The sequence below is a fragment of the Anas acuta genome, chromosome 14, assembly GCF_963932015.1.
Source record: "Anas acuta chromosome 14, bAnaAcu1.1, whole genome shotgun sequence".
In the NCBI taxonomy this organism is placed as follows: domain Eukaryota; kingdom Metazoa; phylum Chordata; class Aves; order Anseriformes; family Anatidae; genus Anas; species Anas acuta.
The window spans coordinates 8,000,134-8,019,226 of NC_088992.1; the positions used below are offsets into that span (position 1 = coordinate 8,000,134).

The 19,093-nt window shown below is 42.4% G+C and overlaps 2 protein-coding genes across 3 annotated transcripts; both read left to right on the plus strand.

Moving 5' to 3' along the window:
- Positions 1-56: 56 nt before the first annotated feature.
- Positions 57-4,308, plus strand: THG1L (tRNA-histidine guanylyltransferase 1 like). Of its 2 annotated transcripts, XM_068697980.1 has the most exons (6): positions 57-276; positions 617-793; positions 1,256-1,425; positions 2,175-2,263; positions 2,847-2,954; positions 3,516-4,308. In XM_068697980.1, the coding sequence occupies exons 1-6, from the start codon at positions 92-94 to the stop codon at positions 3,675-3,677; spliced, it is 891 nt and encodes a 296-aa protein (XP_068554081.1). In that variant the 5' UTR covers positions 57-91; the 3' UTR covers positions 3,678-4,308. The 2 variants fall into 2 exon arrangements, with proteins under 2 accessions (XP_068554081.1, XP_068554082.1); XM_068697981.1 differs by lacking the exon at positions 57-276 and having other exon boundaries at positions 653-793; positions 1,260-1,425.
- Positions 4,309-5,386: 1,078 nt separating this feature from the next.
- On the plus strand, positions 5,387-18,650 carry LSM11 (LSM11, U7 small nuclear RNA associated). The gene is made up of 4 exons (XM_068697979.1): positions 5,387-5,958; positions 8,123-8,262; positions 8,984-9,067; positions 10,667-18,650. Exons 1-4 carry the CDS (start codon positions 5,526-5,528, stop codon positions 11,069-11,071), a joined length of 1,062 nt encoding a protein of 353 aa, XP_068554080.1. The 5' UTR covers positions 5,387-5,525; the 3' UTR covers positions 11,072-18,650.
- Positions 18,651-19,093: the final 443 nt, after the last annotated feature.

Consider the following 19,093-nt stretch of genomic DNA (forward strand, 5'->3'; position numbering starts at 1 on the left):
GACGGCGTTAGGAGCATAGAGAGGTCCTCCCGGCTGCCTAGAAGGGCCGCGGGGAGGGGGGGGTGACGGCGCTTCCGGTTCCGCCCCGGCCATGCGGGGGTGCTGGCGGGCGGCGGCGGCGGCGGCCATCGGAGCGGGCGGCGGGCGGGCTGCGGGCCGCGGTCGCTGCCTCATGGCTAAAAGCAAGTTCGAGTACGTGCGGGACTTCGAGGCGGACGACACCTGCCTGCCCAACTGCTGGATAGTGGTGCGCCTGGACGGCCGCAACTTCCACAGGTGGGGGGCAGCCATGGCCGGGGCGCTTGGTGCGGGGCCGTTGCTATGGCAACGGGGTGGGGGGGGAAGGAAGGGCCCCTGAGGTGCTGACACCCCCCCCAGGGTGCTGCCCCCCCCATATCTCATCAGGGTGAGGTGCTGATGGGACAGAGCACGCGTTATCCCGAAAGCATAAAATTAGTTTTCGTTATTTTTTGCCTATCTGCAGACAATTCGTCGTTGTTTCTACATGGATACCACAAATCAATATGCATAGAAAATAAATATGGTGAAAATGAGCAGAATAACGTTTTCGACTAACATTTTAAAAGGTTCTTATTGTCCCCTTTTTGCTTCGAAGGTTTGCTGAACAGCACGAGTTCAAAAAGCCAAACGATGACCGCGCTCTTCACCTGATGACCAGGTGTGCCCAGACGGTGATGCAGGAGCTGGAGGATATCGCTATCGCTTATGGGCAGAGCGATGAGTACAGTTTTGTTTTCAAAAGGAAAAGTAAATGGTTTAAAAGAAGAGCAAGGTAACAGCTGCTTTAATACGGAAGTGAAATTGCTTTTAACATCTTTCTGTAAATCTGTCATTTGTTCCCTATCTCTTGATCTGCTTTTATCTCTACACAGAGGCTAGGAGCAGGGCTGTGTTTAGGTGTATATTTGGGTGTATATGCCACAAGTAGTTCAAGTTTTTCATGCAAACTCTTTGCATGCATTATTTCTGTAGTTTTCAGTGATAACAGAGCTTTAAAAAGTTTTGATTAAAACAAGGCTTCTTCTAACGAAGTGTTTTCTTTCCTAAACTCTTCTCCTTGGTTCCTAGTACTTCTTATTTTCCACAAGACTCTACTGTTGCTGCTCTTTTGTACTGTTATTTAAGAAATGATGCTGTCCACGGGAATTACTGCTATTGATACCTCAGAAAGTCATGGATATATAGAACCATATTGACGGATTCCTTTCTTTTTCTTTTGCTTTATGTTTGCAAGTAAGTTCATGACGCACGTGGTCTCGCAGTTTGCATCCAGTTACGTTTTCTATTGGAAAGATTACTTCAAGGACCAGCAGCTTCTGTACCCACCAGGATTTGATGGACGAATTGTGCTGTATCCCAGCACCCAGAACTTAAAGGACTACCTCAGTTGGAGACAAGCAGACTGTAAGCGTTTCCAGAGACCTGTGCAGTTGAATTCTCTTCCTGAACAGAAACATCCTTATGGGCAATGTGTCTGCATATGTGCTTAACAGTGAAAGCACAATTTGGTAGGGTAATAGTTATAAATAATACTGAGATCCCCGTGTTGGGATTTTGCGGAAATATTGGCTAAAACTTTTAAGTCTTTAGACTAGTACTGTATTGGTGCATGGTGGCAGTGAATTCATCATAGGAAATAGTGATAGAATTCATTTATTTTTTTTATAAGTTTTTAAAACCAAGATGGTCTTAAAGGAAGAGATGTGAATGTTACAATTCAAGTCACATAGCAAAAGTATTGCATATTTCATGCTGAAACAGACTGTTGGGTTTCCTTTGTAGGCCTCCACGAATACGCAGTCCCTCTTGTTCAAGTTAAAATAACCTTTCTTACAGAAGCACCCTTCTGCCTCTGCTCTACCTCTCCCTTTTTAGAAGCATCATGAATCTGTCTTCTAGTCAGTCGTTGAATCATAGAACAGCTTGGGTTGGCAATACCATCTAGTGCCATGGGCAGGGAGGCCTCCCACTAGATCAGGTTGCCCAGGGCCTCATCCAGCCTGGTCTTGAATTATACCTGGCACATTAAAAATGAATCAGAAAGATTCTGTCAATCTCTTTGGTTACAATTCTGGAAGTGAAGTTGCTTTTTTCTTTCTCTGCATATTTGGTCAGATTTAGTAAACACTGTATCTCTTTCTATTTTTCTATAGGCCATATTAATAACCTTTATAATACGGTGTTTTGGATGCTTGTACAGCGAAGTGGTTTGACACCAGTGCAAGCACAGGATAGACTCCAGGTAAAAATCTGTTGAGGTCATGTTCTTCTAGGTACAGAGAAAATCACCCAGTTTGTGAAGTTGTCTTGTATACTCCGCTCTGCCTTTTCTTAGGGTAACCATTTTGCAGATACACATTCAACAACGTTTTTTAATTTGTAAAGATGATCATATGATCAGCAAAGAATGCATTTTAACTGGAGTTCTAACAGGACTTTAATTTTTTAATTAGTGAGTTCAGAAATCTTAAAAACATCATGTGACCATCTAATATCTGTAAGCAAGAAGTAAAATGGGAGGATTCAGATACTATGGATTTCCAGACCCTCCTGTAGTACTGTCTTAGTGTGCAGATTTCAGCAGATCATTACTGGTTTTCTGCTGAATTTTGTTGACCTTTTCCAATTCCTCTTGAAAATGTAAAACAGATTTGGAAAAAAAAAAGCCACAACCTTTTTTTAATATCCCTGTTTGGCTGTTGAAATAATTACTCTACTTGGAAAGGAAACTGCACCTTGTAATTTAAAGATGAAAAACCTGTTTATTGGTTTGTTTGTTTGTTTGTGTCTTTGACAGTTGTTGTTCTTTTTCAATTTTCTCTCAGGGAACGCTGGCTGGAGATAAGAATGAAATTTTATTTTCTGAGTTCAACATCAACTACAACAACGAGCCTTTGATGTATAGAAAAGGAACTGTCCTAATATGGCAGAAGGTAAAAACTGTATTACCACATACTTCATGTTCATGTTTGGGGTAGCTAAACCGGTATGGTGATCACTGGGGCCTGTGCCAGGCTCTTCGGGGGATTGGTTCTCAAGTGTTTTCACTGCAGAGGTACTAGAAACTTTCAGTCCAAAAAAAAAAAAAGTAACTCAGCTCATAGTATATTTAATACTCTTTTCCTCTTATGGAAAAGAACATAGTAAAGATTGCAGCTCTTATTATTTTTTTTCTTGGTAATCTTAGACGCTTTTGAGGTTTCCTATTTGCTTTAAGTAGCTCCAAATTAAATATTTTACTTTATTGAGGAATAGTTGGAATGAGTTACGTGAACTTGTAGGTAGTAATTCAAGCCACATGATGATGATGTGCAGTTCCAGCTACTCATGTTAGTCATCAAACTGGTAATAGATTCTTTGAAAAGATTCATCATTCAAATTCTATAGCATGCTATAGGGTTGATGGTTATTTCTGCTGTATAGTTGTTCCTCATAAGACGTCAGAGGGGATTCACAAACAGACATGTTCGCTAATGCGTCGACTCTATTTTCAGGTTAATGAAGTCACGACCAAGAAAATAAAACTGCCAAAGGAAACAGAAGAACAGGAAATTGAAGTGACACGGACTAGGACTAAAGTTGTTCCCCTGCACTGTGACATTATTGGGGACCAGTTCTGGGAGGAATATCCTGAGATTCTGGCTGAGGATAGTTGATATCTCTGCTGAGTGTAATTGGTAGTTAATGTTTTGCTCTGCGTGGGTTGTTGGCACCTGAGGAGCATGGACGGTGGCTGGCAGAGTTCGACTTACATTCCCCTTCAGCAACTTCAGCAGAAGCTTTACAGCAGCTTTTAGCACTGTGGTTGCATGAAAAAGAGGCACTGGAATGTTATCTGACATACAAGGATAGATGTATATCCATTTGGAAAATCCAAAATCATATTTTAAATGTTAAGAACTCATCATAAACCAATTGTTCCTTGTAAATGCATATTTGTAGAAAAAGCATATAAAAATGGCAGCTATTTCTATAGCATTTAAATCATTGGGTATTGTACTGAACTGCCAAATGATTAAAAACAAACAAAAAATTGTACATCTGAGCAGTTAAAAGCAGAAGAAAAAATACTACTTTTTTTTCTTTTAGATAAGAGACAGTTGGCATTTAGTATTAAATTTCAAGGCCACTGTGTTTGACTGACCTTAGCAACAAATTGTTCTACTGCATGTCTCATCCTTACAGAAGGGAAAGCCTAGCAGTTTCTTTGACTGATTTTAAAAGCTTTTGTCAAATGTACAGGATTTTTATACTTTTTAAAATATTAAAAACTAATGATTTATCCTCTGCTGTGTTCATTATTTGACTTTCTCATTACTAATATTTTTAGTAGTAATTAGTGAAGGTTTCAAACAGTTAAGCTAATAATGAACCTTCCTTTTTCTGAGAATGGAGGATAAGTCTGTGCATTCGTGATAGCAGTTTCCTGTCCCCTATGTATACTAATGCTGAGCAATAAGAGAATGTACACTGGTTTTAGCTTGTCAAAGGGCCTGTTTAATTCCTCAGGAAGAGGATATGAGGGAGTGTGTGGTGGTGATTCTGAATGAATCATTGCACCGCAGTCATTTAGCATTGGGAACTTCCCATCTGTTGGTTTTTTTTTTTTGTTTTTTTTTTTGTGTGTGTGTGTGTGTTTTGGTCTTGTAGCACAACTGTGACTTGCTTGACTTTGATGTGCCATGTTGCTGTCTAGGGCTTGACTTGGGAGCAACTGCTCCAGAGGTGGTAGTGTCTGGATTTTGCATTCTGAGCAAAGATGAAAATAACTTTGGCAATGACAATCCTCCTTGAAAAAGCGTCATGTAGGGATTTTTAATCATATGACTTTCTGATAGATGTGGAGACATATTATGGTATGTCTGTATTAGGTTCTGTTATTACGTGTTTTTCCATTTAACTCATGCTGACAATGATGTGTAGTAACTAAACATTATTTATGCATGGATATAGAGTTTTGAACCAAGATATAGATTGATTTTAAATGCTGGGGGTGGGGTGGGAGGGGTTGAAGAACATCATGGACACAATCAAGCACCTGTCCTCCTGCATGAAGTTTCTTTGGGGCTGTGAAGAAACAGATGCTGCCTGAGGGTGGGGAGCAAGCTCGGCCTGATGTTATACTGCTCTAACAACAACCATTAAACTTATGGGAACCAGTTATGAAAGACTAATGGTAGGTGGGGGAATCTTACAGTAAAACCCCCCGCAGCGTTAGCGGGTCTGTGCTCTCTGAAGAGAATGACCCAGCTCCCTGCAACACCGGGACCGCCAGAGGCCTCTGGCGGCTGCAGAGGGCAGCAGCAGCGACGGGGGAAGCCTCTGCTCGCCGCCAGCACCGTTAATTTCTCATTAACTCACCGTTAATTCGCGCCTCCCTGCGCCCCGCCTCCGCGGGCGGTGCCTGGCGGTCTCCCCTCCCGGCGCTGCCCGGCCCGGGCCCTGCTTAGCTTGCGGGGCCGGCGCTGCAGCGCCCCTTAGCGGCGGGCCGGGCGCCGCCCGCCATGGAGGAAGCTGAGGCGGCCGCGGAGCAGCAGCAGCGGCGCCGCCGGGCGGGGGCCGAGCGCTCGCCGAGCCCCGGCCGCTTGGACGTGAGCTCCAGCCGCTTCGACCCGCTGCTGGCGCTGTACTCGGCCCGCACGCCGCTGCCCTTCCCCGGCGCCCCGTGCTTCAACAACCTCGCCGAGTACGAGAGCTTCCAGCGCGGCCTGCTCCGCCCGCGGGGCCGCCGCCCCAACGCCGCCGCCTCCTCCTCCTCCGCCGCCGCCCGCCGCGGTCCCTCCGCCCGCTCCGCCCGCCGCGGCCCCGCCGACCCCGAGCGCATCCAGAGGCTCCGCAGCCTCATGGTCAACGCCGGGCCCGAGCAGGAGGCGGCCGCCGGGGGAGCGGCGGCTCGGCGGAGGAGGGCACCGCGAAACGTCCTCACCAGGATGCCCCGTAAGGGCTGGGGGGGGTGGGGTGAGGTGTGGGGGGACTGAGGTATAGGGGAGATGGAGAGAGGGGAGGGGGTTCAGGGTGGGTCGCTGGGTGCCGGGGGCTGTGGTGGGGTGTGGGGGTAGGGAGTGAGGCGGGCAGTGGGGTGATAGGGGCATGGAGAGGGACTGAGGGAGCTCAGGGGGGAATGGGGACTGTGGGCTGGGTGAAATGCTGAACGCAGAAATGCTCACTGGGGGTGATGCTCCTGGTGCTGTGGTGCCGTCCTCCTTGGTCAGTTGGTTGGTCACGTCCATCGTCTTAATGGAAAGGAAGGGTGAGGAAGTGTTGTGCTTCCAGAAGTGCTGTTCTGAAACCTGGAAGCAGATTTCAGCCCATGGAGCAAGGAGTTAAGTGATAACCACAGCATGAGCCTGCAGCATACTGTCCTCTCTCGGCTACTAAATGTGCATCCTGGGGGGGTAAATGCAGCGCTGGTGTTTCTGCTGACCTGATGATAGAGCAGCGGATTGAGGCAGGAGGGAGCTGTGATGGTAAATTCACCGTCTGTGGGGATGATACAAATTTCTTGTGTAAACTTCCATATGCAGTCAGGGAAATAGCCCCTGAACATAAGGGGTGCGACTTGTGGGCCCACACCAAGAACCAAATGGGATGCAAATTTAGTGCGCTTAATTAAAAATACTGCAGGTTTATTGCAGTCAAAGTATCTCTTCTCATCACTAGCATCACCTTAATGCTCTTTATAAAAAGACAATGCCCAAAATGTTCAATTCTGAGTGCCTAAAGCAGAACCTTTTTCTTGCTCAGACACCAAAACAATGTATTCCTGTCCATATGTGCTGTATGATCCGCAGTCTCATGTCAGTTGAGGGTTTTCCACAAATGCAGAGGGTCTGTTTAAGTTGGATTTCCAATATAATTGACCTTAAATATTGATTCGGGATCTTAATATAAAGAATTTGTATTTGGATTACTGTGATTGAAACTGAAAAAATGCACTGTGAAAATTAACTGTAGCGGTGGGCTAGTGAGAAGGTTACATGTTTCCATTATGAGCACATATTTAATATCCACACATCTAAGATGAGACAGCGTGGACTTTGAAGAAGACTGGCTCGACTGGCATCTACAGTGCTGTTCAGCAGTCCAAACAGTTTATTTTTTTTCAAAACTGTGTGCTTTCCCTGCAACTAGGGGGCCTGTCTGCATAGCAGATTGGCCTGTGTTCGAAGCTTGGATCCTAAGGCAATAGCTGCCTCTGGATGCATGTAAAATATGTGTGGCTCATGCTTTACTGAGTCCCACAGTTGTGTTGCTGTGCTCTCAGGCAGCTATGATAACGGGTGGCTTGTTTCTTAAATTCTGTGTGTCAGAAATGTAAAATGGACTCAAAATTTTGCCCGTTGTGAGGAGTTGGCAGTGCCTGTTTGGAATCAGCTCAGGAGAAGCAATTTCAAATCATCTCATATTTACCAAGGGGCAAAGAACTTGTGCAAGCAGTTGCCGCAGAGCAGCTAGAAAGAATAGGAACAGGATGGATAATGCAGGTAGAGCTGTATTACCCAGGTAGAGCTGCAAAGCAGTGTTTTCCGTGAGGCCTAATGGGGTGCTGACAAGCCAAGGCATAGTTGTAAATAAAGGTTCTACTTGATTCTGCTTTTTTATAAAAGTTGGAGATAAAGTTCTTGTATAAAAGAAACATAGCAATCTAAATCTGAACTCTAAAAATCCTAAATCTAAAAGGATCCTGTAAATTCTCAGGGTTGGCTAGAAACGATACTGTGTCCGATTAAAAGCATCAGTCCGGTATAGTGACTGTCACCTGTTTTTCCTGTGATGGATCTCTGAGTTTGTTATCAGTGGGCCAAAGACAGCACAGAGACTTAGATTTTCACCTAAGGTTGATTTGGATATATGTTAAGTAAAGGAAAACCTTTGTATTTTTTAAAGCCTTTGCTGTCCACACTGTAGAAAGTGTTTTGGTGATCTAGTAATTACAGCCACAGTACATCACACCGCCCTGGGGCTTCTGGTTTCATTTGCTGTGAAAACTTGTGTTGTACCAAGATCTGCTCTACTTCCACAGTAAAGTGAAGTATTTCTATATAACTTTCTTTATGAATGTATTTTGTTGAAGACTGACAGTGTTCTCTTTCTGTTTTAGTCCACGAAGGCAGCCCCCTTGGGGAGCTCCATCGCTGCGTCCGAGATGGCGTAAAAATTAACGTTCATATCCGCACTTTCAAAGGGCTTCGTGGAGTCTGCACAGGGTTTTTGGTTGCATTTGACAAGTTCTGGAATATGGTAATGACTGTTCCAAGCCCTTGGTTTGTAACTGCTATATTGAACGTTTGAAGTTTGCAACAGTTTTAAGCAAATTACATTTTGAGAAGATTAATGTGATTTTGTGGTCCGTAAATGCTCGTTTGCTCTTGCACTGAGTGCTGGGTTTCAGACTTCTGCTTGGTGTTGAATTGGTATGTCTGGGAGATACCTAGGTGTTACAGACTAGGTGAGGGTGAAGGAGTACACAGCAGCTTCAGAGATTTTACGTAAGAACCCAGGAAGGTGATATATGAATACCAGAAGCTTCCAAAAATATCTCTGCATATTCCAATCTTATAGTGGTAGCCACTTCTCTGATTTCTTTCACCAACAAGTCGCTTGTATGTCAGCTTTGCCTTTGTTCTACCATATGAAGATCTTAAAGACAATGGCTGGAACAGCAACTATTACAAATTTTTGAGCCTAGGGGTGTGACAAGCTTGGAAATTGGTGGAAAAAATAGAAGGATTTTGCAGGCGAGGCTCGGATTTTATAAATAATGCAGAATGGATGCTAGGCTTTGCTGTTGCTTTTATACCTCAGTACAACTTAGCTGATACGAAGCCAGCTCCAAAGAACAGCTTGTTCCTAGGACAGATTTTCTCTGAGTGTAATTTCATAATGCTATGGCACAAAGATAGCCTGAAGTCTCTTTGTGTCTTTTTATAATTTTGAACTTTCCATTTCTTTAATCTTCTAGGCCCTGACAGACGTGGATGAGACATACAGGAAACCAGTACTGGGCAAAGCTTTCTATGCAGAACCTCAGCTCACACTAACCCGGGTAGGTAACCATTGATGTTTTAATGTTTGGAATATCCCAGTTTTCAAAGCAGTAAAAGGGGAGCATTGGCTGGAAAGCTATATTTATATTTGAAATATTTAACCTCCTTTTTGTACAGATGACACTAAAATTACTTGAACTGAAAAAGAAGCATTCTGACCTTTTTGAAAGTGCTTTGGCCATAGTTCTCTGTTACAGAAGTTCCGCTTTAGAATTCCTAATATGAGATCACAATTGCTGCCACTGCTTAGTACAACATGCTGATCTTCTATAAGCTCAGCATGTGGTTTTTGATTTGTCCTGTACTGTCTGGCTTTACGCTGGAACTATTTTCTGCCCTCTGATAGCCAACATAAGGCCAGCATAGATCCAGTATTTTGTGCTCTAACTAATTTGGTAGAACAGTTGGTTATTTTTATTTTTTTCATTTGTGATTGATGCAGTTCTGTCAGGTGATTTGGCAGCACATAACTCTGATAGTGAAGTTCATGGAGTGGCAGTCCTTGTCTCTAGTCAATGGTACTGAATGTTTGGTCACTTGAACTTCTAGTTTTGCTACTGTGAAGCAAGCCCAAGATTCTTTATGCCACTCCAAAGCAAGATGCTTTTTGGGTCCAGCTGCAAAAAAAAAAAAATGTTTACAAAGTTGAAAACTGAAGATATGATAGATTAACTTCCGAACAATGAAGGAAAAAAATATGGCAGGGCTGTGCCTGTTGAATGGCATAGCATGGGGCCTTTTGAACATCAGGGAGGCACCACAAAAACTTTTTAACGGTTTCATTGCAAAGAATTTGCTTTTAGATTCCTGCCATTTAAATCTATTTTCTGACAGATCCCACTCTTCCAAAGTTAAAAATAATCCAGTTGTCATTGCTCATCTTAGCCCACTGTCACAGGGACTGGCTTTCCATCCTGTTGTTAGGAAGAGACAGCTTAACCAAGAATCCTTTTCATTTGTCAGCATTTCATCAAAGCTTGCCTGCTGCCAGAGTAAAAGCAGTTTATCTCGCAGTTTCTGTGCTATGTGTTCCCAGATTAATGAGTTCATCCCGTGCTTTGGGCCTGCTGCTGCAGCTTTTATTATTTTCCTATTGTTTTTGGCCTGCTCACCTCCCAGAAGTGGCCTCCTTCAGTTTGTTTGGAGAGCACGAAGTGTCATTTTTTCAGCACATACTCCTTGCTGTTTGACGCCCCTTATCTTAGGGATTCGTGTCCTGCCTTAGGACACAAGGGTGGGAAGCTCTCTAAAACAGTTTGAGAACAGTACAAGAGGTTTGGGGAAAGTGAGCTAATGGACCAACTTGGTAGCTTTCTGTTGTTCTTGACCAAAGTTAAATGATACAGCATATCAGCATTGCTCCCCAAATTAAATTCCCTGATGCTCACGTAAAGATGCTTATGAATGTGCAGGAGATCCATTTACCTTACGTCATGGCTTGATTTAGCCAAAAAATATAGTATTTATTCCTGGTAAAGATTCTTCACCAGCTGGGCATCTTGAGAACTGATTTGGGATCATATACTCAAATGAAATGCAGAACACGAAGCTTTTCTTGTTTTATGAATGTGGTCATATACACAAATGTTCCTTTACAGCTGTTTGACAGACTCAAACTGCAGGAGTCCTCAGTAAAGAAGGGAGCTGACTCAAAGACTGTCTCGGGGGAGCTGGCCCTGACAAATGACTCTCAGATGCTCGGATGGAAAGGTGGATTGGGACGAGGGAGAGCAGAAGATGAGCGTGAGAGGCAGAAGCGCTTGGGCAGAGCTGGAGAAAAGAAGACAGCAGGTGACAGTCTGCATCTGGCAGTCAGAGGTGAAGCTGATGTGGGGAGCGGGACTGCTCACACAGAGGGTGCCAGTGCTGGTGGTACACGTGCAAGAAGCCAGTCACGAAGAAAAAGGAGGCCCAAAGTGGATTATCAACAGGTGTTCACGCGTCACATAAACCAGATTTTTATTCGAGGAGAGAACGTCTTGCTTGTCCATTTAGCACATTAACTAGGCTGAGCCTTCATCAGTGTATTTATTTGATAGCATGAATTGCCGCTGCAGCTCTCGTTACTATTTAGCATTCTCATTAAGTATCATGGTACTGTGACTGGTTTCCCATTACCCTAACAAGGTAGGGGAAGTGTTTCTAACTGGAGCACCCTGAGCTTATTGCCAAAGCAGCCTCCTCTGATCTATGCTGGGGGTCTCGGGACAATGTCAGCAGCACAGTTTTATTCTGTGAGACAAGGGAGGTAAACACAGGCCCCACTGCTCCTTCAAAGTAAAACGAAGCAACGTCAAGAGGATTGGTGGGGAGTGTTGGGTTACTCAGTTATAGGAGCTAATTGTGGCATACATTTAAGGATCTTAACATTAGTTCTCCACCTAGAATGAATCACAGATGCTACTTTCCGTGTTCTGAGTAATCTCAAGAGAAAATAGCTAATGAAACCAGCAGTTTATCTACCACCATTATGTGGATGTCTTCTTTTCCAGACATAATTCTGACAGGCATTTTGAAACAAGTCTATAAAAAGGTGGAGTGACATACTACTGATGGCTATTAGCCTCCTCATAGTTAGCCCTGTAAAGCCCTGTGTGATAGAAGACCTCTTCCCTTAATTGGACTGCTCTTTTTCTGTGAACGATTGTAGGATTTTAACTTGTTTCCAATGTCAATGCTTACGCTTCTATTTGTAATGCTGTGCTTTTGCTGTGCGTCACCAGCAAGCAGCTAACGTAGCTGATCCAGGGACCTCCTTTTATGGAGTTTATCTGTGAATGTTGTGGGTGCGTATGGAAAGTTGTACTTTTATCTTTCACCCATTTGGTTCTTATTGTGATAGTGAAGTTTACAAAGACATAGTTTTTCTTCTCAGATATAAGCATTTGTGCTGAGCACAGTTGTACTGTATCTAAACGCCTTTCGAGTTCCCTCTAATGAAACTAGAGGTGCTCTGTCTTCAGCTGTTCTCAGAAAGCAGAAATCTCCAGTAGTCTTTCCTATCTGTATGAATGATGCATCACCTTGTTCCAGCTGAACTGAGCTTTGAAGGTGTGCCTAAAATTGTTATGAAGTATAAAAGTCAAACTCGCCTCATCAGTGCTTTTATTTTATGATTGTTCTTAAACTGCTGCAGATCAGCTCAGGCTTCTGCAGGTATAAACTGCTTTCCAAGAGCTACATGGAAAAGTTTGAGAGAAAATTAAGCTGTTACATTATCTAGCCTGTTCTCTTGGATGTCAAAGGACACTAGATTTCACACTGCTATTCCTGGATTCATCTCAACCACCTTAGGCTTTGCAGCAGCTCCTGTGTTTAAGATGAAGATGTGAAATTGCCAGGACAGTGGTTTGATGAGACAATTGGTAGAAGAACTTTCTAGTACTTTATAGCAAGTGTTTTATTGCATTTTGAGGTTGTAAGTCCTTGAACTGAGTGACTGCATTCTTGAAAGCTGTATTTCTGTTGCTTCAAGTGCAGCATATTGCTTGCTTGTCATTAGGAATATGTCTGGTGCTTGGGTGAATTACAGAAATCATTTAGCAGGAGTTCCTGGACACGCAGAGCAGCTTGTATGCCTCTGGGGGAGCCTGAAACTTTTATGTCGACGTTTCAGATGACATGGGGCTTGGATGACTGATCGGCTCAGCCCCTGAGCTGCAAATCCAAGTTCAGACTGGGACAAAAGTGCCTCAGATTAAAAAGTACTGTAGAGGCAAAAAAAGAATATTTCCAATTTCTTATACATTGTTACATTGCTGTAATCCCTTCTGACTATGAACTGAAACTAGGCACTGAAAAGATTCTTCCCTTGGAGGTTTTTGCTTCCTCTCCTTTCGTGCTGTTCTTGTTTGTATGGTTGTAGTCCACTGTTGTCCCAGCTCCCTTTTTCCCTTCTCCTTTCAGTATTTTGTCTCCTTGGTATGTTCCTTTCTAAACTATGGTTTAGGAAGATTGTTCTTTTATTCACCCTTATTTGTCCTGGTTTTCTGAACCTTCCCTGGTTGGCTTCCTGTGCACTTGACAGCTGACCAGAATCCTTCCAGTCCTTTTAAACAAAGCCTTTGTTTCTGCTCCTGACTTCTCAGCAGCTTTTATTGCAGATGAATGTTTTTCATCATTTTGGTTTTGGTTGTGTTTTTTTTTTTTCTTTTTTTTTTCCCCTGTGCTTTCTGACTGGTTTGGTTTTATTTCAGTTTCATGGGATGACTGTCTTTGCCTCTTCCATTCAGGAATGCCAAAGGCTACTGATTTTGACACCTCTCCTCTTTTGTACTTGACCAAAGGGTGTCATATCTCCCACTCAGGCCTATGTACTATGCCATCCCATTGAATTCTTGCTTTTCTTTACCTCAGATTTCTATTTGTCTTTGTCTGCCTATGTTATCCTTGTGCATTAAATAAGATACAGCTACCTTGAATGTTCTTGCAGTTTTATGGCCCTCTTTCCTTGCCAGCTGATACTTCACCAAGTTTGCAGTTTCTATTAGAAATCTGTGTTTCCTTTCATCAGAAGGTTTTTTCCTCTTAAATCTAACAAGTGTTTGTTGTTTCACATCTACAAGTTTATTTTTTTAGGTTTTATGAAAAATGCTGGTGCTTAGACTTGCGTTTGTGCCTTGATTTTTATATCATGACTGATCCGTTCTTCCAAAATCATCACCTTAGTCAACAAACCTGGTTAAGAACTAGACCGTATGTTTTTGTTTTTTGTTTTTTGTTTTTTTTTTACCCTCTACCTCATTATTAAAGTGTTCGTCCTCTTTTCTCATTGTTTTCTTATCTGTGGAAATGGTTTAAGTTCTCTCTTCTATTTTAGGTTTAATGGTTTGTTTGGTGGCTCTTCTTTTCTTTCCTACTTTCCTATCCACTTCTCTCAGTATTTCCAAGCTGCTTCCCAAATACAGGCTCCTCTATAACTTCAGATCTTTCAAAGAGTCTTCCTCTTTCCTACTTTTTCAGATACCGTATCATTTTAAGGCCCATTATCAAAATGCTGTTTTATGAACTTTGTCTCTTTGAAACATAGTATTTGATTGTGACTAAGCAAGTGATCCTGCATGTGTGTTGTCACTTGCATGTTTAATACTTCAGATAAAGTTGCTCTTTAAATAAAATTGAATGTGATGTTCTGAAGTGGTCTTCTACCTCACTTAAATATCCATGTACATGTTTAAAAGAAAAAAAAGAAAACTACTTTGTTATTTTTTGTTGTTTCTGGTTATTTCTTGCCATGTTTTTCCTTTTCAAAACTCAGCATAAAATCCCGGTTCTTTGTTCAAAAAGCTGTCTGCCTTTGCCATTCCTCTGTTGCTGCAATGTTGCAAAGAAGGTGATGTGAGCAGGAGGCAGTCTTAAGAAACAAAGAGCTGTGTGAGTGAAAAAGCTTTGAGCTGAGTATAAAGAATACCTCAAAGGATCAATATGCTGGTAGCATTCTGCTCAGTTCTTACGTGACATTTTCAGCCTGATGCTTAGCAGCGATTCCTAAAGCGTATTTATTGTGAGGTACCAAATTATTGCAACGAGCAAAGTTTTCTGAACTACTTTAGAAGTGTTGTGATAATTTGAGAATTTTTTGGAATAATTTCTAACATAGCAGACATGAAACTTGTGAAATGTTACGATGCCAGCTGCAAAAGTGACATAATGAGATAGTCTTGGAGTTAAGCTGTGCTGTCACAGGTATTTCTTGCCGTATTATCACATACCCTGTAATTGCCAACATAGTTCACTAGGGAGCAAAGTCTCACAGTTATGAGTATCATGACTGGGATTATTTCTTGGGAAACTTCTGCACAGGTGTTTCATTTTTATCAAACAATTCTTAAAAACGGCTGTGGGAATGCTAAAGGAAGAAAGCTTGGAGAAAGTGTGGGTTTTAGTTTCTTCTCTCAACTGACTAGTCCTGCTTGGTAATTGCCTGAAAATTTTCTGATCTAGAGACAGATGCTTAGCATGTTCTTACCAGCTGATTACTGAAATAGTCAAGAGCAATAGTTTTCTATCTGCCTCTGGTTTTTCAGCTGCTGGATTCATTGTTTCTGATGCAGCTTTCACTTCTGTATCATTCGGAAGCAGGGGCAGGTCTCAGCAGGAGAAGGCTTGGCTGCCCACTTTTTCTTACTGCCCCTCCTTCAGGAGAGTTACCCAGTCTCATTTTGTGTCCAGATAGCCTTAGATTATTCCTCATTTTCATGCTATTCTCTGTGAAAATAGCAGCAGACTTTTGAAATTGCTTGGTCAGAAAAATTATCTATCTTGGGTCTTTTGCAGTAAACTCAATTTATTTTCTACTCTTTTCCTTCCCAACTAGGTTTTCCCAGTTTGCTGTTGCAACCACTCACGTGAACTTATGAATTGCAATGGGTGAAGAAGTGTTCAGAAAAAAAGAAATAGAGAAAAAATGTCTAATTTTTCTTAATACGATGTTCTGTCCAACATGCTCCCCATGCTACCCTTTCTATTGCTCAGTGACTGACTTAAATGAGCCAGGTGGAAACACTGATTTCCTCTGGAGTCTTGAAAGAAAACGGGAAGGCAGGAGGGTCAGGAAACTCTGAAAACACAAATATCTGAAGTTATATATATCCAGGTAAACTTTCTGTCTTTAATTAAACAGATCAGGTAAGAACCACTAGCTTAAGCTAAAAGCTCTTCAAGTGGATAAAGCTGCAAGGCTCAGTGCTACAGCCATTCAGTCAGTGCAGCAGCACTGCTGCAGTAGCACTGATGCAGAGATTCCTTCAGCCAGGCAAGCTCTTTTCTGAGACTCTGTTGAGTAATATGTTTGTGTCTGCCTCAAAGCATAACTGCAAAATCCTGTGAATTAATATAAAGATGTTTTCTGTTCTTCCTGCATTGCAAAGTGTAAAATAGAAATGCTAGACTATGCGCTTTCCACAGCCTGGAACTATTTCGGTTCACACTTTTGCTTCTTGACATTGGCTTAAAAATTGGAAGCTTGTGGTGTAGCAATCCTAAGACTGCCTTTGCTGAGACATTACAAAAGGCTAACATGTACTAGAAGTGATTTTTAAAAATGAAGGGATTATACAATTTGTGTAATTATGTGATACTGACTGATATGGTGACTAAAGGTCATGTTATTGTAATTAAGGTGTTGAATACCAAAATCTTTATTCTCAAGATATTAACAAGGTGCACAGATGGAAATGTGTGAAGCCTCCACTGGAAGGAGAGGATAAAAAAAAATACTTCCCTTCTAGTGAAGGAAGATGATCTCCCTAGAGTGAGGTAGTTATTTCAAAGCTATTTATCCCAGAATTTCCAGGCTTGCTAAGAGGTTGGTCTAAGCAGGACAAAACCCTAAGTGAGTTAGGCACACACAAAGAACAGAGCTCAGAGAGACATGGGTCGGTTTGTAGACTTGAGTATAAACAATCTAACCTTATAGTGAAAGCTTCCAGAGAAGCAAATCCAGTATGTAGTAATCAGATGTCTACAGCATTATCTCCATGCAAAGTTTTCTTGGTATTACTATCTTCACCCATAAGAAGATGGCAAAAAGAATGGTTCATGATGTGTTGTCGTTTTATCTTGTTCCAGTCTTGTTCAAGAAGCTGCAGTGTACTTAGTGGCGAGATCTGAGTAGGTGGATTTTTCTGTATTTTTCATCACAACTTTTACTGTGATGTTGCTGATGTATCAGCAGGAAAAAGCATCATTTGTTACGTGATAGAAATGTGCTGGTTAAAAAGCTTCCTTTAGAAAAGCATCCTTTGCTGCCATTTATTACCTGTTAGTAGCCTGGGCAGAATTAAAATGAGGCCACTTGGGAAGAGAGATGCAAGGCAGACCGGTGCTTTTCCTCCATACGGGCACTGCAGGATTAATGCACTGCATGATGACTTTTTTTTGATAGAATAAATTGTGTGTAGTCTACCGTAAATATAATACGTACCTCTCTGTACATTTTCCCAACCACAGGCTTTCACAGCATGCTGAAAGTAGGAAAGCAGGCCACAAAACAGGAGGGGAGAGGAATTACTTTACTGGGTGATAACTTCTCAAAATGGGAGGTAGCCTTCACAATTCCTGCTTGTACGTTTTGGTGTAATTTGGCCAGCACTGGGCTGTTGTGCTCTACAAATGAAGCCATGAGTATGCAGAGACAATTCTGCAGTGCAGCCGCCGTTTGTTGTGAACATTTCGCAGCACATGAACTGTGCCCCAGGAGTCTCTGCCAGACTCCAGCCCTAATAACTGGCGTGTTTGATCCTGCCTCTCAAATTTTGCAGAGGAAATCCAGTGGGAGAAAAAACAACTAAGCAAATTTCCTCTTTTGAGGCAGGGATGGTAGGAGGCTTGGTTATCCTTGTTAGCTTTCTGGGGGTGCAGGAGAAAGGACTACTTTAGTGGAGGAATATCAGAGATGGCTTGTCTCATGATGTTTACAAGTCCTTTTAGATGTCACTGTAAGTGCTCTTGCTCTTAGCTGGTAGAAGTGAAGGCCTGTCAGGAAAGGAAAATGGCTTCTGATGTTCCTGGATAACTGTTTTATTAGCTGCTACCTTCACAGTGTACACTTGGATGACTTAGCTGAAGAAAATTAGTACACCTGAGACTTTCAGTCAGTCTTGTATTCGTTTAGAATGAAAAGTAGTTTGATCAGTTTGTGTAAAAACATATCCATCCTTTTTTCCTCTCAAAAGATCAGTGCTCTCCCTCAGGAAAGAAATGAAAGCTGCTCCTGCTCCTTTAGCGATTGCTTCTGATTTCCACTGCTTTAGAGCAAAGTGCAGCTGTGTCATTGTATCTTCCGCTTGACAGATCATCCTGAGATGAGAAAATGAAAGAAGTGTTCAAACCAAAATGGGCATTACGAGGGGAGCAGTTGTATTGACCTCTTTCCAAATGCTGCATGCATCCAGTATCGCTGCATGGGTTGGGACTTGCTAACCAATTAGTCATTTATAAAACTTCCTAAGTGAAACACAGAGGAACAGCGTGACCTACCAGACTGATACGAGATTGGAAGTCAGATGCTGACAAATTCCAATCTCACTACTGCCACTTGCTCACTGAATGGCCTTGGCAAGTCACTTTCCCTCCTTCTCCCTTATGCTCCAGAGCTGTAATACATCTGAGAGCAATCCTTGCCTGTCTCATGAGGATTTGGGGGAGCAGTGAGTGCTATACAAGTGCTGTGTATTGTTATTAAAACTATAATATGTCAGGTAGTGCAGATACATAGATCATCTGCCCTCTTCAGGCACTTGACTGTTAGCCTTATGTCTAGGCACACCAAAAATGTGCAGGATATCAGGTATAATGACGCATTTCAGTCTTGAAATTACTCGTGTCTTCAAGGTCAGATTTGGTGACTTCAATATCTGTTTCACAGCTGCAATACCGTGTTTCCGTCTAATGGTGATAAATGAAAGTGTAACTCGTTTGTAATTCCTTCTCTGTCTTCCTAAATATTTTGTTTCTTAGGAAGCTGATGCTGCTATGAACATATTGAATAATACTGAATTTGCAATATTCTGCTTTCTAGATATAAATGTTTATATTTAAAAGTGCTAAGACTGCATTGCAATAAATAATGCCCATGTAACAGTTGGCTTCAGAGCATGTTTTCTTGTGTGTTCTGTCAATACGCTTGTGTCAGTGATGAAGCTGCTGCTGCAGCAGTTAGGACAGGTGCCTGGATGCGGAGACCACAAGTTCTGAATGCGAGTGCTGCTATCTAGTCTCGATTTGGAGCAAACTGGTTGTCTGGGTGTTCAAAACTGTATTAATCTACAAAATAAGAATATTATTATACCTGTATTTTAACTATAAAATCAGAATATCATACCTGTCTTTTAGAGATGCAGAAAATTGAACTTCATATTGAAGAAGATAAGAAGTGCTGTCCTGATCACTCGAAGGGCTGTGACCCTAGCGCGTGGTCTTCCACTGTGCCATCAGGAGGTGGCTTGCCAGGAATCGGTGAGGTCCAGAGCCAGCATCCAGGCATCTAGTCCAGCGTGAGCATAGCCAGTGGGGAAACTGTCCTC